Source organism: Mandrillus leucophaeus, unplaced genomic scaffold, assembly GCF_000951045.1.
Source record: "Mandrillus leucophaeus isolate KB7577 unplaced genomic scaffold, Mleu.le_1.0 Scaffold86, whole genome shotgun sequence".
Lineage (NCBI taxonomy): Eukaryota > Metazoa > Chordata > Mammalia > Primates > Cercopithecidae > Mandrillus > Mandrillus leucophaeus.
In genome coordinates this window covers 1,323,508-1,341,531 of record NW_012109363.1, presented here as the reverse complement: position 1 = coordinate 1,341,531, position 18,024 = coordinate 1,323,508, and the positions used below count along the sequence as shown (strand labels likewise).

At 38.6% G+C, this 18,024-nt stretch overlaps 1 protein-coding gene and 1 pseudogene across 3 annotated transcripts in view; both read right to left on the bottom strand.

The window, feature by feature from the left end:
* PPP3CC (protein phosphatase 3, catalytic subunit, gamma isozyme) overlaps nt 1-18,024 on the bottom strand; it is an 81,935-nt gene that overhangs the window by 49,006 nt on the left and 14,905 nt on the right. For both annotated transcript variants that reach the window (XM_011968798.1, XM_011968799.1), the window contains exon 3: nt 2,052-2,163. In XM_011968798.1, the coding sequence (XP_011824188.1) occupies nt 2,052-2,163 (112 nt within the window). The remainder of the gene's footprint in view (nt 1-2,051; nt 2,164-18,024) is intronic.
* On the bottom strand, nt 6,744-7,483 carry LOC105531013 (annotated as a pseudogene). The gene has a single exon (XR_001004727.1). The product of XR_001004727.1 is annotated as a transcription factor BTF3 pseudogene (transcript).

The window sequence follows — 18,024 nt, the reverse complement described above, 5'->3', positions numbered from 1 at the left end:
AGAATGAGACTCTGTCTCAAAAAAAAAAAAAAAAAAAAGTTTATAATAGATTCTTCTAAGATAATAATCTGCAGAAAAATCTGAATAAGATACAAAATGAAATCCATGATCAAAATATCAACCATACGAACACTAAAGTATATTTATATATTCAGGATTCATTAAAAGGGGTAGATTTTAGAGCCATATGGGACCCAAGAGATTAGTTTAGCTTATTTTATAGAGAATATGCTAACATTTTAGAAGTCAAAACAGGTAAAATTTTGCTTTTGTTTATTTCAGTACTTTCATCACAAAAATAAAAAAAAATTTTGGCGTATAACCCAATATACATATTTTCTGGAAGACTACTTCAGAGTATGTCAAAAGTCTTTAAAATGTGCATGCCCTCTAACCCAGAAATTCTTTTTTGAGAGTTTGTTCTGAAGATACAAATCATAGATGCTCATTCATTCAAATGAACTCAACCAGTATTTATTAAGCAACTTCGATGAGCAACTAATACTGTTGTGGGTGTTGGGGAAAACAACAGTGAACAAAACGTATCCCTGCTGGCATGAAGCTTACATTCTGGTGGCAGAGAAAGACAGTCAACTAATAAATATACATAAATCTCAGGTGTTGATAAACACTATGAAAAGAAACAGGGTATGAGGGTAAAATGATGAGATTATGATTTAAAAAGCAACCAGAGGAGAAAGTCTCGGAAGAAATGACATGAATGAAATAGAATGTATGTCTTATAAGCAGATAGAGATCTGGGAAAAGAAGAACTAAAAATGCAAATGCCCTGGGGCAGGATCTCCCAAACATCCCCAACATAGTCAGCATCATACTGTGTGTCAGTGAGCAGCCAATTATGAGTACTAGATGCTAGTCAAGGAAATCTATGAGTTTGTTTTTTTTGAGACAGCATCTCGCTGTATTGCCAAGGCTAGTCTAAAACTCCTGGGCTGAAGGGATCGTCTAGCCTCAGCCTCCCACTGTGTTGTTTTTTAAATCAGCAAGTAATGTTTTGACTTTCAAAATAATTCTACTTTTTTTTTTTTTGAGTCAGAGTCTCGCTCTGTTGCCCAGGCTGGAGTGCAGTGGCAGGATCTCAGCTCACCACAACCTCTGTCTCCCGGATTCAAGTCATTCTCCTGCCTCAGCTTCCTGAGTAGCTGGGATTACAGGCACGCACCACCACACCCAGCTAATTTTTGTATTTTGAGTAGAGACAGGGGTTTCACCATGTTGGCCAGGCTGGTCTTGAACTCCTGACCTTGTGATCCACCTGCCTCAGTCTCCCAAAGTGCTGGGATTACAGGCATGAGCCACCATGCCCGGCCAATAATTCTACTTTTATATTAAACTTATTTTTACTATTATAATAGTACTTACAGTTAGAAACAACCTAACTATCCTATGATTGTTAGTAAATTGGCTACATGTATGATTGTGCATTTGTAAGATAGAATACTTTAAAAAAATTAAAATAACACAAGCCATGTTGTCAAAAATATTTAATGATATGGAAAAAATGCTACTATATTAGGTGAAACAGAAATGTATGAAACACTACATATGAGCCCAATTTTATTTTAAAAATATATACAGATAGATATATATATACCTGAACTATTTCATAATAATGAAAAAGAACGGAAGACTATATTTCAAATAGTGTGATAACAGTGATTACTTCTAAGTGGCATGATTACCAACACTTTTTTTTTTTTGAGACGGAATCTTGCTTTGTCGCCCAGGCTGGAGTAGAGTGGCGTGATCTTGGCTCACTGCAACCTGATTATGGACACTTTTATCTTCTTTAGACTTCTCTATGCTTTCCAAATATCCCAAATGAATTATTTTTTAAACAAGGGGGAACCCAAAAGTTATATTCAAAATAAATGCCTTAGAAGATAGTCTTAGCTCTTCGCAGGTGAAAAAAATAACAACAACAGGACAGGAAGCATTTGAATTCCATTAGTTCTTTTTCTTTATGTTTGATTTACTTGGGACAGGTTAAAGGGTAACTAAAAAAGTTCTAGAGGAGTGATTATACTTACATTCCTGTTTGAAGGTGAAATAGTCTGTAAGATGCCTGCATTCATGATTTCCCCGAAGCAGGAACAATGTTTTGGGATGATTAATCTTTAAACTCCATAAATACAGCACACACTATAAGACAGATAAAATTTTCTTTGTGACCATTATAATGCATAAACACAATTTACATAATTCAAATGACTTGCTGTAATGGCATATATCATTGTTACTCCCAAACTGAAAAATGAAACCTTTTGAATGTGATATACTTATTGCCCTAGAATTTGACAGAGTATAGAGTAGCTTTCACAGAAATCTCTCTCTAATCTCTGTTCTCATGTTCTATCTAAATATCTAGAACTCTCTCAGAAAGCCACTCACACATATATTAGTCCTAAAACCTGTATTTTATTTAATTCTGAAACACTAAAGGCATTTCCACTAAGACCAGGAACAAGGCAAGAATATTTACTATCTCTGCTACTGTTCAAAACTGGTGTAAGGGTATTAGCCAACTGAATTACACCTCAATTAGAGGGTTAAGAATGGGTAAAAAATAAAACTATCTCTATTTGCAGATATAACCCCCAAAAACCAATAAAACTAACTCAAATAATAAAATAATTCAGTAAAGCAGCAGGATATAAAATTAACATACAAAATCAATAGCCGTGGGGCACAGCGGCACGCATATGGTTCCAGCTACTCAGGAGGCTAAGGCAGGTGGCTCACTTCAGCCCAGGAGTTCAAGGCCAACCTGGGCAACATAGGGAGACGCCATCTTAAAATAAAAAAAAATAGGGCCAGGCGCAGTGGCTCATACCTGTAATCTCAGCACTTTGGGAGGCCGAGGTGGGCAGATCACCTGAGGTTGGGAGTTCGAGACTACCCTGACCAACATGGAGAAATCCCGTCTCTCCTAAAAATACAAAATTATCCGGGCATGGTGGCACATGCCTGTAATCTCAGCTACTTGGGAGGTTGAGGCACGAGAATCGCTTGAACCCGGGAGGCAGAGGTTGCCACAAGCCGAGATCACGCCACTGCACTCCAGTCTGGGCAACAAGAGCGAAACTCTGTCTCAAAACAAACAAAAATAGACCTTTTATACAGAAACAATCAACAGAACATCATGGTAGAGAAATCCCCATTTGTAACAGCAACAAAGAGGCCTAAAGACACAGGAATAAATTTAACAAGAAATGTGTAAAATCCATACAAGAAAAAAATTTAAATGTCCCTATAAGACACAAAAATAGACATGAAATAATGGAAAGACATTCCTTGTTTTTGGATAGAATAAATCAACGTGAAAAGATTACAGTTCTCTGCCAGGCACAGTGGCTTATGCCTGTAATCCTAGCACTCTGGGAGGCCAAAGTGGGCGGATCACCTGAGGTCAGGAGTTCGAGACCAGCCTGGCCAAGATGGTGAAACCCCGTCTCTACTAAAAATACAAAAATTAGCCGGGCGTGGTGGTGGGTGCCTGTAATCCCAGTTACTTGGGAGGCTGAGGCAGGAGAATCACTGGAACCTGGGAGGCAGAGGTTGCAGTGAGCCATGATCACGCCACTGCATTCCAGCCTGGGTGACAGAGCGAGACTCTGCCTCAAAAAAAAAAAAAAAAAAAGATTACAGTTCTCCCTAATTTAAGTCATTCAAATTCCAAGAAAAATACAAACAAGCTATTTTATGGAGTTAGACAAGCTGACACTAAAATTAACATGGAAATATGAACATGCAAGAAAGAACAGCCATGAAAACGTTAAAAAGACACACCATGAGGGCAGACTAGCCCTACCAGATGTTAAAACATACAAACGTCTATAATCAAAACAGTGATACTGGCCTTATGTAGATAAATATACCAGTGGAATTTTATACTACAGATATAGTATAAAAGTACCTATAAAAACATGGTAAATAATAAAGGTGGTATCTCAAATCACAGTAATAATGATGAACTTTTAAATAAATGGCTCTGGGTCAGGTGGCTGCCATTTAAAAAAAAAGATAAAGTTAGAACCACATCTTACACAATGTACAATAACCAACAAAAGGATAAGCAATCTAAATGTAAAAAGATAAAACCACACAAGTTCTAGAAGAATACATGAGTGAGTTCTTAAGCCCAGTATAGGTCAAAATTGATGTAGGTAAGAACTGTGTAACCAATGACTAAAAATCCAGACACAATAAAATAAAAGATGGGTAAACGTGACCACACAAAAATGAATATAGGTCAGGTGTGGTGGCTCACACCTGCAATCCCAGAACTTTGGGAGGCTGAGGCAGGCAGATAACCTGAGGTCAGGAGTTTGAGACCAGCCTGGCCAACATGGTGAAACCTCACCTCTACTAAACATACAAAAATCTGCTGGGCATGGTGACAGGTGCCTATAATCCCAGCTACTCAGGAGGCTGAGGCAGGAGAATCGCTTGAATCTGGGAGGCAGAAGTTGCAGTAAGCTGAGATCACACCATTGCACTCCAGCCTGGGCGACAGAGCAAAACTCCATCCCCACAATAATAATAATAATAATATAATTCGCATAGTAAAAAACAATTTGGCCAAACTGACAAAACTACACATTCATTTACCTTTGACCCACTTCTAGGAATCTACCCTGAAGATACACTTCCAACAATATGAAAATAAATATGCACAAGGCTGTAGCATGTGTGTAATAGTAAAACATTAGGAACAACCTAAATGACCATGCACAGGAGAGAGGCTAAGCTATGATACGCTCAAACAATAAAGCACAAGGATGAGGAAAGATCTCTATAAACTGATTTAGAGTGATTTCCAGGATATATTTTTAGATGAAAAAAGCAAAGTATGGCTGGGCATAATGGCTCACAAACGCAATCCCAGTGCTTTAGGAGGCCAAGGCAGAAGGATAGCTTGAGGCCAGGAGTTTAAGACCAACCTGGGCAATACAGCAAGACCCTATCTCTACAAAACATTTAAAAATTAGCCAGATATGGTAGTCACATGCCTGTAGTCCCAGCTATTCAGGAGGCTGAGGCAGGAGGATCCCTTGAGGCAAGGAGTTTGAGGCTATAGTGAGCTATGATCATGATCATGCCACTGCACTCCAACCTGGGTGACACCGTGAGACTCTGTCTCCTAAAAAAAGTACAAGAGTAGCTATAGTATGCCACCCTCTATATAATAAAGAAGATATATGAAATTCATATGTATGTATCTCCTTTGTACATAAAAAATGCAGGAAAGATAAACCCAAAAACTAAAGAGATTGGTTACCTATAGCAGGCATTCAGGCACTAAATAGACTATGAAAAGAATACTTGTTTAAAGCATGAGAGCTAAAACAAGAAGGGAGAGTGTGGCCTTGTTTGGTCTGAGGTGGCAACATGTGCGCTGGGAGACTCAAAGTAGTAGATCACTCTCCACATGTCTACCAGTGACTACAAAAGCACTGTATTGATTTTGAGATTACAAATAAATTTTAGCAAGGAGGCATAGGCATATTTGCAGATACAGAACCCATGAATGATGATAATCAATTGTATACACCAATTATGAAATATTCTGTATATATTTTACAGCCTCAAAACACAAGCAAAAATTGAGAGGCTAATATGCTTTGGCAGTGTCCCCACCCAAATCTCAACTTGAATGGTAGCTACCAGAATTCCCACACCCAGGGGACAGTAACTGAATCATGGGGGCCGGTCTTTCCTGTGCTATTCTTGTAATAGTGAAAAAGTCTCATGAGATCTGATGGGTTTATCAGGGGTTTCCACTTCTGCTTCTTCCTCATTCTTGCCACCGCCATGTAAGAAGTACCTTTTGCCTTTTGCCTCCCGCCATGATTCTGAGGCCTCCCCAGCCATGTGGATCTGTTAAGTCCAATTAAATCTCTTTTTTCCCCAATTTTGGGCATGTCTTTATCAGCAGCATGAAAAAGAACTAATACAGAGGACTATGTTGAGAAACAGATAAATCAATATAGTCATGCACCACGTAATGCTGTTACAGTCAACAACACACCACATACAGGACAATGGTCCCATAAAATTAAAATAGAACTGAAAAATTCCCACATTCTAATGATGTAACCATCATAATGTCTACATGCAGGCATTACGTGTTTGTGGTGATGCTGAGGTAAAAAAAACCTACTACACTGCCAGTCGTATAAAAGTATAGCACATACAATTTATGTACAGTACATAATACCTAATGATAAATTTACTGGTTTGTGTATTTACTATACCATACTTTTTATAATTATTTTCAAGTTTGTTCCTTCTATTTATAAAAGAAAAAGGCTCATTGTAAAACATCCCCAGGCAGGTCCTTCAGGAGAGATTCTAGCAGAAGACACTCTTACAGAACATGACAGCTCCATGACTGTTACTGCCCCTGAAGGCCTTCCAGTGGGACAAGATGTGGAGGTGAAAGACAGTGATACTGATGATCCTGACCCTCTGTAGGCCTAGGCGTGCATGCACGTGTGTGTGGTGTGTGTGTGTGTGTCTTCATTCTTACCAAAAAATTTTAAAAGTAAAACAATTTTTTAATAAAGTTTACAGAAAAAAAATATAAGTAAAAATATTTTTGTACAGCTGCATAAGTCTTAGGCCTTCACATTCACTCATAATACCACTTGTAAGCTAAGTGGTATTACAAAAGAGTCAAAAAGTTAAAAAAATTTTTAAAAAAATTTTGGGGGGGTATACTAGGCAAAGAACTTTATTAACCTTCATTTCAAACTTGATTCCCAGGCTTCTTCGGCTTAATTAGCTGCAAAGAATGAATTGTGCATAAGCAAAAACTGAAAAGAGCTGCAGTGTCCAAGGGGCTTGAGCTTAAAAATATTAGAGATCTAGATTTTATCAGATCCATAAACAAAAATTTCTTAAAAAGCAGTCATAATATAAAATAGCAGCTCCCAGTAACTTCTTCAAGTTTTATCTTCAGAAGTTGACTCAATTCAGTTTGCCTCATGCTTGGAAGCCTCATCAAAATTCTCCACAAGATCTGGCACTTCATAATCATCATCCTTTACAGTAGCAAGTGGTGCTTTTCCATCCACAGACTGTTTGGGCAGAGCTTCAGCCAGTCTCCTTAAACTAGTCAGACAGTCTGCACCAAGCTGGCTTAAGATGCTGGGGAGCATTTCCATCAGCTGCTTTGTCTCAGCATGGCCTGTAATGGTGAAAGTGTTTGCTGGCATCTCTGTTGTTAAAGTGGATCACTGTTCCTTGGTTTGTAAACATACTCACCTCTTCAATACCAGAGATATTGTTTACCCCTAACTTCTTTAAGGAGAACTGAAGTTTTTTATCATCTGCCGTGGCTGTTCTACGAACCACCTTCTTCTTTCTGCAAGTGGTTCCTTTCCCACCAATGCGCACTTGTGCCTGCAGTTTGGCGAGTTTTTTCCTGGCTCATAAATGTTTCTTTCATCTTCTCTCAGCAGATAACGGGCCACGCGGGGGGCTAGGGTTGGTGCTTAGGGGGTCTCAGGTGGACCAGCTAAGATTAGGTGCACACACACAGGGTACGCAAGATGGCAGCTCAAAATTAAAAATCTTATAAAGTAAAAAGTTACAGTAAGCTAAGGCTAATTTATTATTGAAGAAAGAAAAATACTTTTTAATAAATTTAGTGCAGTGTAAGTGTACAGTGTTTATGAAGTATCTGGTAGTATACAGCAATGTCTTAGGATTTCACATTCACTCATCATTCACTGATTCACCCAGAGCAACTTTCAGTCCTGTACAATTCATTCATGATAAGTACTTTATACAGGTATTCCATTTTTTATCTTTTATTTTTTTTTTACTATATCTTTTCTATGTCTAGATATGTTTAGACACACAATACTTACCCTTGTGTTACAACTGCCTACAGTATTCAGCACAGTAACATGCTGTACAGGTTTGTAGCCTGTGAGCAACAGGCTATACCATGTAGCCTAGGTGTGTAGCAGGCTATACCATCTAGGTTTATGTAGGTACACTGTATGATGATTTCACAACAGCAAAATTGGCACCCACTTCTCAGACTGTACCCTCCTTATTAAGTGATGCATGACACTGTAATTGTGGTTGGAAATTTTGACACAATGCTGAAAGTAACTGATAGTGCAAGCAGACAAAAATAGTCAAAGTTATAAAGAATAGCTCAACAAGTAGAGAATACACATTCTTTCCAAGTATATATGGGACAATCACAAAAATCTACTCTGTACTAAACCACAAGGAGTCTCAATAAATTTCAAAGAATGAATATTATTCCAATGATGTTCTTCAAATTACATTAAATCAATAATCAGTAACAAAACACTAGCTCTAAAAAAATCCTACATGACTGTAAAGAAAAAACATACTACTTCATTAAGAAAATTCTTAAAATACAAAATACTGAATGATAATGAAAGCAATACATATCCAAAACTGTGGGACTCAGATAAAGCAGCACTTAAAGGGCAATGTATAGTGACAAGTACACTATTTTTTCATTAGGTTTTCAAATATGCTAGTATATGTTTAACTTATCTCTGAAAGGTCATATAAGAAACTCCTGGGAGTGAGTGCAAGAGCTGAATGGTTGCCATATGAGATGCTTAATTTTATTGTAATTAGAGAAACATTAATTAAAACAGTAGAACACTACTTTATACCCATTATATTGGCAAGTATTATAATATGAGATAAAATCATATTCTGGAAGGAGGGATGCGAGGAAATAGGAATTCTTCAGTGCTACTGGGAGGAATAGAGACTTGCACAGCCATTCTGAAGAGCCATTTGGCAATCAATGCTCAGTTCAAGTATGAATGCACTCACCCTTTCTCCTGGCAATCCCATTTTGTTCATAAACCCTATAGACATTAAATCATGGTAGATTTATATGAAGGTGTTCATCATAGCAGTGTTCATTTTAGAAAGAAATTGGAGTTAAACTAGGTGTCCACCAAGCAGAACAGAGAATGAAAGTGTCACAGATAAATACTATGAAATTCTATACAACAGGCAGAAAGCAATCAACTAGAGGCACATATACTAGTAACTTGGGTACATCTTAAAACCACAGTGGTAAGTGAAAAAAGTCAACAGTATAAATAGCACTACAACAGTGGTTCTCAAAGTATAGTTACATTCATCTCAAAGTGTGATAAGCAGCATCACCTGGGAACCCGACAGAATATAGATTGCCAGGTTCCACCCCAGGCCTGATGAATCAGAAACAGGGTCAGGGCCCTGCAACCTGTGTTTGCACAAGCTTTCCAGGTAATAATGATGTACAGTAACATTTCAGGACCACTGGACAGCATCATATCACCTACGTAAAATTAAAATATTTTATCTGTAAAAGTTCTATATATTAAAAAATTAATATATTAGATGTATTGGCTGGGCGTGGCAGCTCATGCCTGTAATCCCAGCACTTCGGGAGGCCGAGGTAGGTGGATCACGAGGTCAGGAGATCGAGATCATCCTGGCTAACATGGTGAAACCCCGTCCCTACTAAAAATACAAAAAAAATTGCTGGGCATGGTAGCATGTGCCTGTAATCCCAGTTACTGGGGAGGCTGAGGCAGGAGAATTGCTTGAACCTGGGAGGTGGAGGTTGCAGTGAGCCGAGATCATGCCACTGCACTCCAGCCTAGAAGACAGAGCAAGACTCTGTCTCAAATTAATGAATATATATATTTATTTATTTATTATATATGTATTTATATGTATATAATATATATAACATATATTTTATATATATATGCTGTCCCTCTCACTAGAAAATACAGTAAAGGACTTTGCTTGTGCATCTCCATGTTAGCTCCCCAGAATCTAACACAGGCACTGTTGACAATCTGAGAAATCATTCATTCATATATATATTAGATGTATTCTGAAGCATATATTAAATATAGTAGAAGCATGTATTTACTGGGGAGAGAGAGTAGGGAACTCAGAGATGACAGATAAGGACAAAAAGAATACAAGAAGAAACAGGGACTTCACAAAGACTGGTGAGAAATGTGCCATGACCTGAGGAGCTCGATCAATTCAGCTGAGACTTTCCCACCTCCTCAAAAAGGAAAGACTTCAAAATCCTGAATCCAAATGTTTCTCAGTATGCCTAATCTAATCACTGACATCTTTCACCCATATTACTAGATTAAATCCTCACTGGTCTCCCTGCACCTGCTTTTGGGCTCCAAAAGTCAACTGACCTTATAACAGCCAAAGTAATTGTTTTAAAACATAAATGTGAATACGTCACTCTCCTGCTCAAAAAAAAAAAAATTCCTCCAATAACTTCCTAGCACATTCAGAATAAAACCCAAATGCACTGACATGGTTTACTAGGCCTGACATCATCTATCTGCCCAACTCTCTGCATCTCTTCCATCTCTCCCTTACTCACTATTCTGTCTAGCCTCGACAGCCTCATTTCTGCACATGGACTGCCCTAGACTTGCTTCTGCCTGTGAGCTTTTACACTGGTTGTATCCTCTGCCTGGAATGTAGTTCCCTTGATCTACGCACAGCTTGTTCCCGCAGGTCATTCTGTTCAAAAATTGCCTCCTCAAAAGATCCTACCCTGATCACTCCAAGTTAGCTGCTCCTGTCCTGCTTTAGCCCCTTCCTCTGATTTGGTTCTCATGGATGGTAAACAAATACATGATGCAGTCCCTGTCACCAGAAAATACAGTAAAGGACTTTGCTTATGCATCCCCATGTTAGATCCCCAGAATCTAACAAGGCACTGTTGACAACCTGAGAATCATTCATTCTTCGTTGTTTAGGAGTCTCCTACACATTGCAGGGTATTTTGTATCCCTGAAGCCTGTTTTATCAAATGCCAAAAGAAACTTTTAATCATTGTGACAAACAATTTAAACATCATTGTATGTAATTATGAATGCATCTAAAACACAGGTTCTCAAAAATGGAATTGTTGCATTAAAGCATATACACATTTTGGAACAGACATTGCAAAATAATCATAAAGCTTAAACATACAGACATATATAAATAAATAACCTTATGTGGCTTTATTCTTTTGAGGGGTTAAATTTCATTACCAAGATACCAATTTTCACAAAATATTCCAAGGAAAAGTTATATTAAATCAATATATATATTTAGAATGCACTTTATCTTTTCTATACCTACATTTCCCAATCAAGAACACAATATATCTTTTGATTTCACATTTGTGCCTTCTAACTCACCTTTTTGAGGTAATGAAATATACAAAGGCACAATCCACCCATAGTACAATGTCATTTGGTGATGTGCTTCTTGGCCTCTAATTTCAAGTTTTATTTCCTTATTTTATGTAGCAGGACACAACTGTACAATTGTCTGTATAGTTCAATCACAAGGTCATGATTATCAAGAGATCTGTTCAACCACTCAATTACTTTTTCAATTCTATGTGAACAGAATGTTTACTCTGCCTCTAGAATCATTTCTGTATGTCAATACCTGTTCATCAATTGGTCATCTAATAACATTTATATCACCTGGTTATCTGATAACATTTTTCTCTTTGGTGGCTTCTGTGCATTTAATACAATATATCTTTGCTGAAAATGTTCCCTTTAATCTTTTCTTTTCTCACAAAATCAATTAAAGAAAACTCAAATTTAGCTTCCTCTCTCACAGAGGAAGACGAAGCACTTTGTTTTTATTTTTATTCTCTTCAGACAGAGTCTCACTCGGTCACCTGGGCCAGAATGCAGGGGCATGATCTAGGCTCACTGTAACCTCTACCACCAGGGTTCATGCGATTCTCCTGCCTCAGCCCCCTGAGTAGCTGGGACTACAGGCATGCATCACCACATGAGGTTAATTTTTTGTATTTTTAGTAGAGACGGGGTTTCACCATGTCGCCCAGGTTGGTCTCGAACTCCTCACCTCAGATGACCCACCCTCCTTGGCCTCCCAAAGTGCTAGGATTACTGGTGTGAGCCACTGTGCCCAGTCAGCACTTTGTAATAGGTACAAATGAAGAGGGAACATCAAAAGGCTCAAAGAAAAATAAAACTTTACTATTCTGTTTTATCAGCGACAGAAGTCTTAAAAATGATCTACTCTTTCATCCAGTTACTTCATGTGTGAGAATCTGATCTAAGTATCTGAAATGCCATCACGGATATATTCAAAAAGATGTTAACTTCAGCAATGTGCAGAATGGAAATAATTGGAAAACAACCTTGTACCATTTAAATACAAGTGATAACCGAATCCAACTTGCTGTTGTGTAAAATATTTAAATATCTCATAAAACATGAAGTCTGGGCCCGGCGCGGTGGCTCATGCCTGTAATCCCAGCACTTTGGGAGGCTGAGGCAGGCAGATCTCCTGAGGTCAGGAGTTTGAAACTAGCCTGGCCAACATGGTGAAACCCCGTCTCTACTAAAAATACAAAATTTAGCCAGGCGTGGTGGTGGGAGCCCGTAATCCCAGCTACTCGGGAGGCTGAGGCAGGAGGATCACTTGAACCTGGGAGGCGGAGGTTGCAATGAGCTGAGATGGTGCCCCACTGCACTCCAGCCTGGGCGACAGAGTGAGTGAGACTCTGTCTCAAAAAAACAACAACATCAAGTCTGGAGATGAGATATCCAGGTTTGGTGTACTAGTTCAACATCTTTGCCAAGAAACCAAGCCCTCTGTACCTCTGTGATCTGCGATTGACAGGTCTGCTTTTTCCTCCTTAGTCATGTCTCCTCCTCATAGTCACAGGATGGCTGCTACAGTACAACATCCACATATGAAGTGACATGGTGGAAAGGGGGTCCAAAAGCTTCGACCTTGCAATAGTCTTTTCATCAAGAAAGAGTGTTTCCAAAAGCAAGTGAACAAACAAAAACCCAACTGAGTTCCCTTTATATGTTACTGGTTAAAAGAAAATCTAGTGTTTACCCCTAGACCAGTCATGAGTGACAGGAAATTGATTGTCTAGTTCAGACCAACCAGCATTCATTCCCTGGGGATGGGATAAGGGCCTTCCTTCCCTGAAATCAAAGGTTCTCCCTGCAACCCGAATCTCATTTATCTGAATAAAATAGAGATATTGTTTGTAGGGAAGATGGAGCGAAAATGTACGCAATAGCATGACCTGCTATAAATCTATTTTTCCAACAGTAGAGGAATGGTGAAATAAATTAAGGTATTTATATCATTAACTACTGTGAAAGTTGATCACACGAACTGGGTTATTCCTGTCATACCCAACTAAAACAAAGTCAAGAGGGCAGGGGCAGGGGGGAAGCACTCAGGACATATAACATAGGCCCAAAAATGTACTCATCTGCAAGAAGCATGTCTGCTGAAACTGCCTGCTATTACTGGAAACCAGTTTTATCTAATGGCTACTGAAATGATCTGCTGAAATTCTAAGGCTAATTTTACCCACGGCCATCACTCACCAATCAAAACTGGCAAGCTCTCCAGAATCTTACTAGTGCTGATGAACTTTCTCAAGGAGCAGTATGTAACATTTCTCTTTTTCATAAAACCTCTAACCTTCTCTTTGTTCTTCGGACATACCATTCTGTCAGCATGCATGCCCTAAACTGCAATTCTTTCTTCACGAATAAAACATCTTAATTTCAGAGATTCATCTCTATGTTTCATTTGACTTTGATATACTTGGTCAAGTATGAGTCTAAGGCTGACTCATCTCAGAGAATATCAGCAGCCATTGGAACTACAGTATGAGGCAGCCACACTCTGAAAGCCACCCCCTCCCCTACCAGCTTCTGCAAGCTGCCTCTTTTTCCCTTAGTGAGTCATTCTTGGACTGAACTCCCGATTTTGGTTGAGTTCTGTTTTATCTGGGATTTGGATGGGACGGTGTCTTTCCCCTTCCAGTCTGATCTGGCTGAGAGAGCTCCTATTAAGGAAGACTCTTCCTCCTTGTAGACCCTGGCTGTGGGGTCTCAGGGAAGAGACTTTTCCCTTTGGGTTGAGGCCTTGGGATCTCTCTTTTTTCTTTCAGTTGGAGAAGGAAGGCTTCTTATCATCCTTCTTGGTAAGTGGGTACTTTATTTTCCCATCTGTGCTTGCGTTTATTTGGCCTTTCCAAATTCAGTGCTTATATTTAATTGGTTTTTGTGTATTTGGGATTAAACCAGAGCACCCACAATAAAATGGGCTCTCAAAATTCAAAGACATGCCAAGATATTTTCTGGGATTCCAGCTGGTAACATGTTCAAATATTATAAGGATCATTCAAACAGTCTGTTGTTCTTTAAACTAAAAGATCACAGTTATAAAACAATACACAGCAAATAAGATATGCATATCTCATTGATATTTTAAGGCTAAAAAAAAGGATTCAGGACTCAAAGAATGACTTCCTAAAAAAATACTCCCTCAAAGCTAGCTGAAACACTTTCCTCTCTAGAGCTCTCCCCTCCCGCTCTGCCTCCTCTCATCTTTTTCTAAACTAAACTCTCTTTTTTCAAAACTCTTTGGCTATTCTGGCATACTGACCATTTAAGTAAAACCCTTAAAACCAGCAGATATTAAAGAAAATCATTTTGACCTTCATGCTGTTTCCTTTGCAAAAATGAAATTCCCATGTAAACACAGCCTGCCTATAGTAAAAGGAATGGCAACACTTTTATCTTCAAGGATAAAGAATTGAGACCAAGAAGATACTGAACAGATCTTATTAGAAGATAATTCAGTCATATTTCCACAATTAACTATTCGGTGTCGAATCCAGTTTATTGGTAACTGACTCAAACTACGTTACTCAAAATTTAGTTCACAACCCTTATAATATTGCCAGTTTTAAAAAAGAACATTAAGTTTGGCCTTATTCCATTTTGTCAGAAAGATAATCTGGATCCAACTGTTTTTTATAAACTGGCGAGTGTTTTACTATCTCATGACCAAAACTCTAAAACAAAAGCCATAAGAATTTATTTATAAGTATGTATATCTGTGTAGATGTGCTTATATTATATATATACTATGTTATATGCTGTGTCTACATAATCAAATCTGATGTAGTCAGCCAGAAATCCCTAAAAAATTTATTCTGATTGGTTTAAATAAATGAGTGCTCATATAAAATACATAGTAATTAACCCAAAGTTTTTTTTCAGTTCTTGTGACTTAAGTACATCTCTGATAAATTACTTGTTTTTAAAATTGTTGATAAAAGCTGGCTGTGGTGGCACATGCCTGTAATCCTAGCACTTTGGGAGGCTGAGGTTGGAGGGTATCCTGAAGCCAGAAGTTCAAGGCCAGCCTGAACAACACAGTGAGACTATTAAAAAAAAAAAAAATTAGCCAAGTGTGACAGCACACACCTGTAATCCTAGCTAATTGAGGTGGCTGAGGCAGAAGGATTGCTTGAGCCCAGGAGCTCAGGGTTATAGTAAGCTATGATTGTACCACTATACTCCAGTCTGGGTGACAGAGCAAGACCCTGTTTCTTAAATTTTTTTTTTTTAATTATAAGATAGGCATTAAAATGTGTTTTTTATTGAGAAATAATTTTGTATGATAAAGAATCTTATGTGGCAAATTTTTGTCCTAAAATAAAATGGTTATTTAAGAAAGGAAATATAGGACAAAGCAGAAAGTTCAAGCATGTCATTAATGGTCTGAGCGAAACTGTAATAGGGTTTGTGAAAACGGAATTTATAAATGGAATTTTGTATGTGATCAAGCTGGCTATAATTAAAATAAAATGGCATATGGGGCTGGGTGCAGTGGTTCACGCCTGTAATCCCAGCACTTTGGGAGGCCAAGGTAGGCAGACCACAAGGTCAGGAGACCGAGACCATCCTGGCTAACACTGCGAAACCCCGTCTCTACTAAAAATACAAAAAACTAGCTGGGCGTGGTGGCACATGCCTGTAGTCCCAGCTACTCGGGAGGCTAAGGCAGGAGAATGGCATGAACCTTGGAGGCAGAGGCTACAGTGAGTCGAGATTGTACCACTGCACTCCAGCCTGGGTGACAGATTGAGACTTTGTATAAATAAATAAATAAATAAATAAATAAATAAATAAGACATATGGTCTTGCTAAAGATTGAGCTTTGATATTAAAAAGACACTAATATAAAACTAAAAAATGTGGTCTCCTATGGTAGAACAGGGCTTTTCTTAAAGTATTGATTTTCTCTTAGTAAAACTGCAAGAGGTTTTGATACTTAATTCTGAAATCTGTTTCTTTTTGAAACTTCTCAGATGTATACCTCAGAAGTTCAAATTTTGCTGTCCTTCACTGCACATGATTGCAAGTCACATATTATTGCCTTCTGTTCTTTCTCCACTTGAAAAAGTATATATTTTTTGGCCGGGCGCGGTGGCTTAAGCCTGTAATCCCAGCACTTTGGGAGGTCAAGACGGGCAGATCACGAAGTCAGGAGATCGAGACCATCCTGACTGACACGGTGAAATCCCGTCTCTACTAAAATATACAAAAAACTAGCTGGGCGAGGTGGCGGACGCCTGTAGTCCCAGCTACTCGGGAGGCTGAGGCAGGAGGATGGCGTAAACCTGGGAGGTGGAGCTTGCAGTGAGCTGAGATCCGGCCACTGCGCTCCAGCCTGGGTGACAGAGCGAGACTCCATTTCAAAAAAAAAACAAAAAGTATATATTTTTGCTTGGCTAGAAGGTGACTCTCTCCAACTTTTTCATCTGCTCCTGTAACTTTTTTTCTCCTATTCTAACTCTACTGTTATGATCTGACACTAAGAGGTTTATCTTAAAAGCCTAGAAAAGCAATGTTTTCCTCTAGTGTAATTCTTGACTTTTCTTGATGTATCTGAATTGCAACACTCATAATCTTGGGCACATTCTTTCTCTGTCTGATTAATTCAAGTATTCTTTTCATCAGGTTTGATTTCCAGGTTATGTAAGTGAACATAGCATAAGAAGAAACAATCATACTACAGAAGGTTTTTCTTTACCTTTTTGGTAGTTTGTTTAAGAAACAAAACTTTTATATGCTTCATTCAGGACATAGGCATGGGCAAAGACTTCAAGACTAAAACACCAAAAGCAATGGCAACAAAAGCCAATATTGACAAATGGAATCTAATTAAGCTAAAGAGTTTCTGCACAGCAAAAGAAACTATCAACAGAGTGAACAGGTGACCTACAGAATGTGAGAAAATTTTTGCAACCTATCCATCTGAAAAAGGGCTAATATCCAGAATCTACAAGGAACTTAAACAAATTTACAAGAAAAAAACAAACAACCCCATCAAAAAGTGGGCAAAGGATATAAACAGACACTTCTCAAAAGAAGACATTTATGCGGCCAACAAATATATGAAAAAAGGCTCACCATCACTGGTCATTAGAGAAATCCAAATCAAAACCACAATGAGATACCATCTCATGCCAGTTAGAATGGCGATCATTAAAAAGTCAGGAAACAACAGATTCTGGAGAGGATGTGGAGAAACAGGAATGCTTTTACCCTGTTGATGGGAGTGTAAATTAGTTCAACCACAGTGGAAGACAGTGTGGCGATTCCTCAAGGATTAAAACCAGAAATACCATTTGACCCAGTAATCCCATTACTGGGTATATACCCCAAGGATTATAAGTCATTCTACTATAAAGACACATGCACACGTATGTCTATTGCAGCACTATTCACAATAGTAAAGACTTGGAATCAACCCAAATGCCCAGCAATGATAGACCGGATAAAGAAAATGTGGCACATATACACCATGGAGTACTATGCAGCCATAAAAAAGGATGCGTTCATGTCCTTTGCAGGGACATGGATGAAGTTGGAAACCATCATTCTCAACAAACTAACACAGGAACAGAAAACCAAACACCACATGTTCTCACTCATAAGTGGGAGCTCAACAATGAGAACACAGGGAGGGGAACATCATACACCGGGGCCTGTCGGTGGATGGGGGCTAGGGGAGGGATAGCATCAGGAGAAATACCTAACGTAGATGACAGGTTGATGGATGCAGCAAACCACCATGGCACATGGATACCTA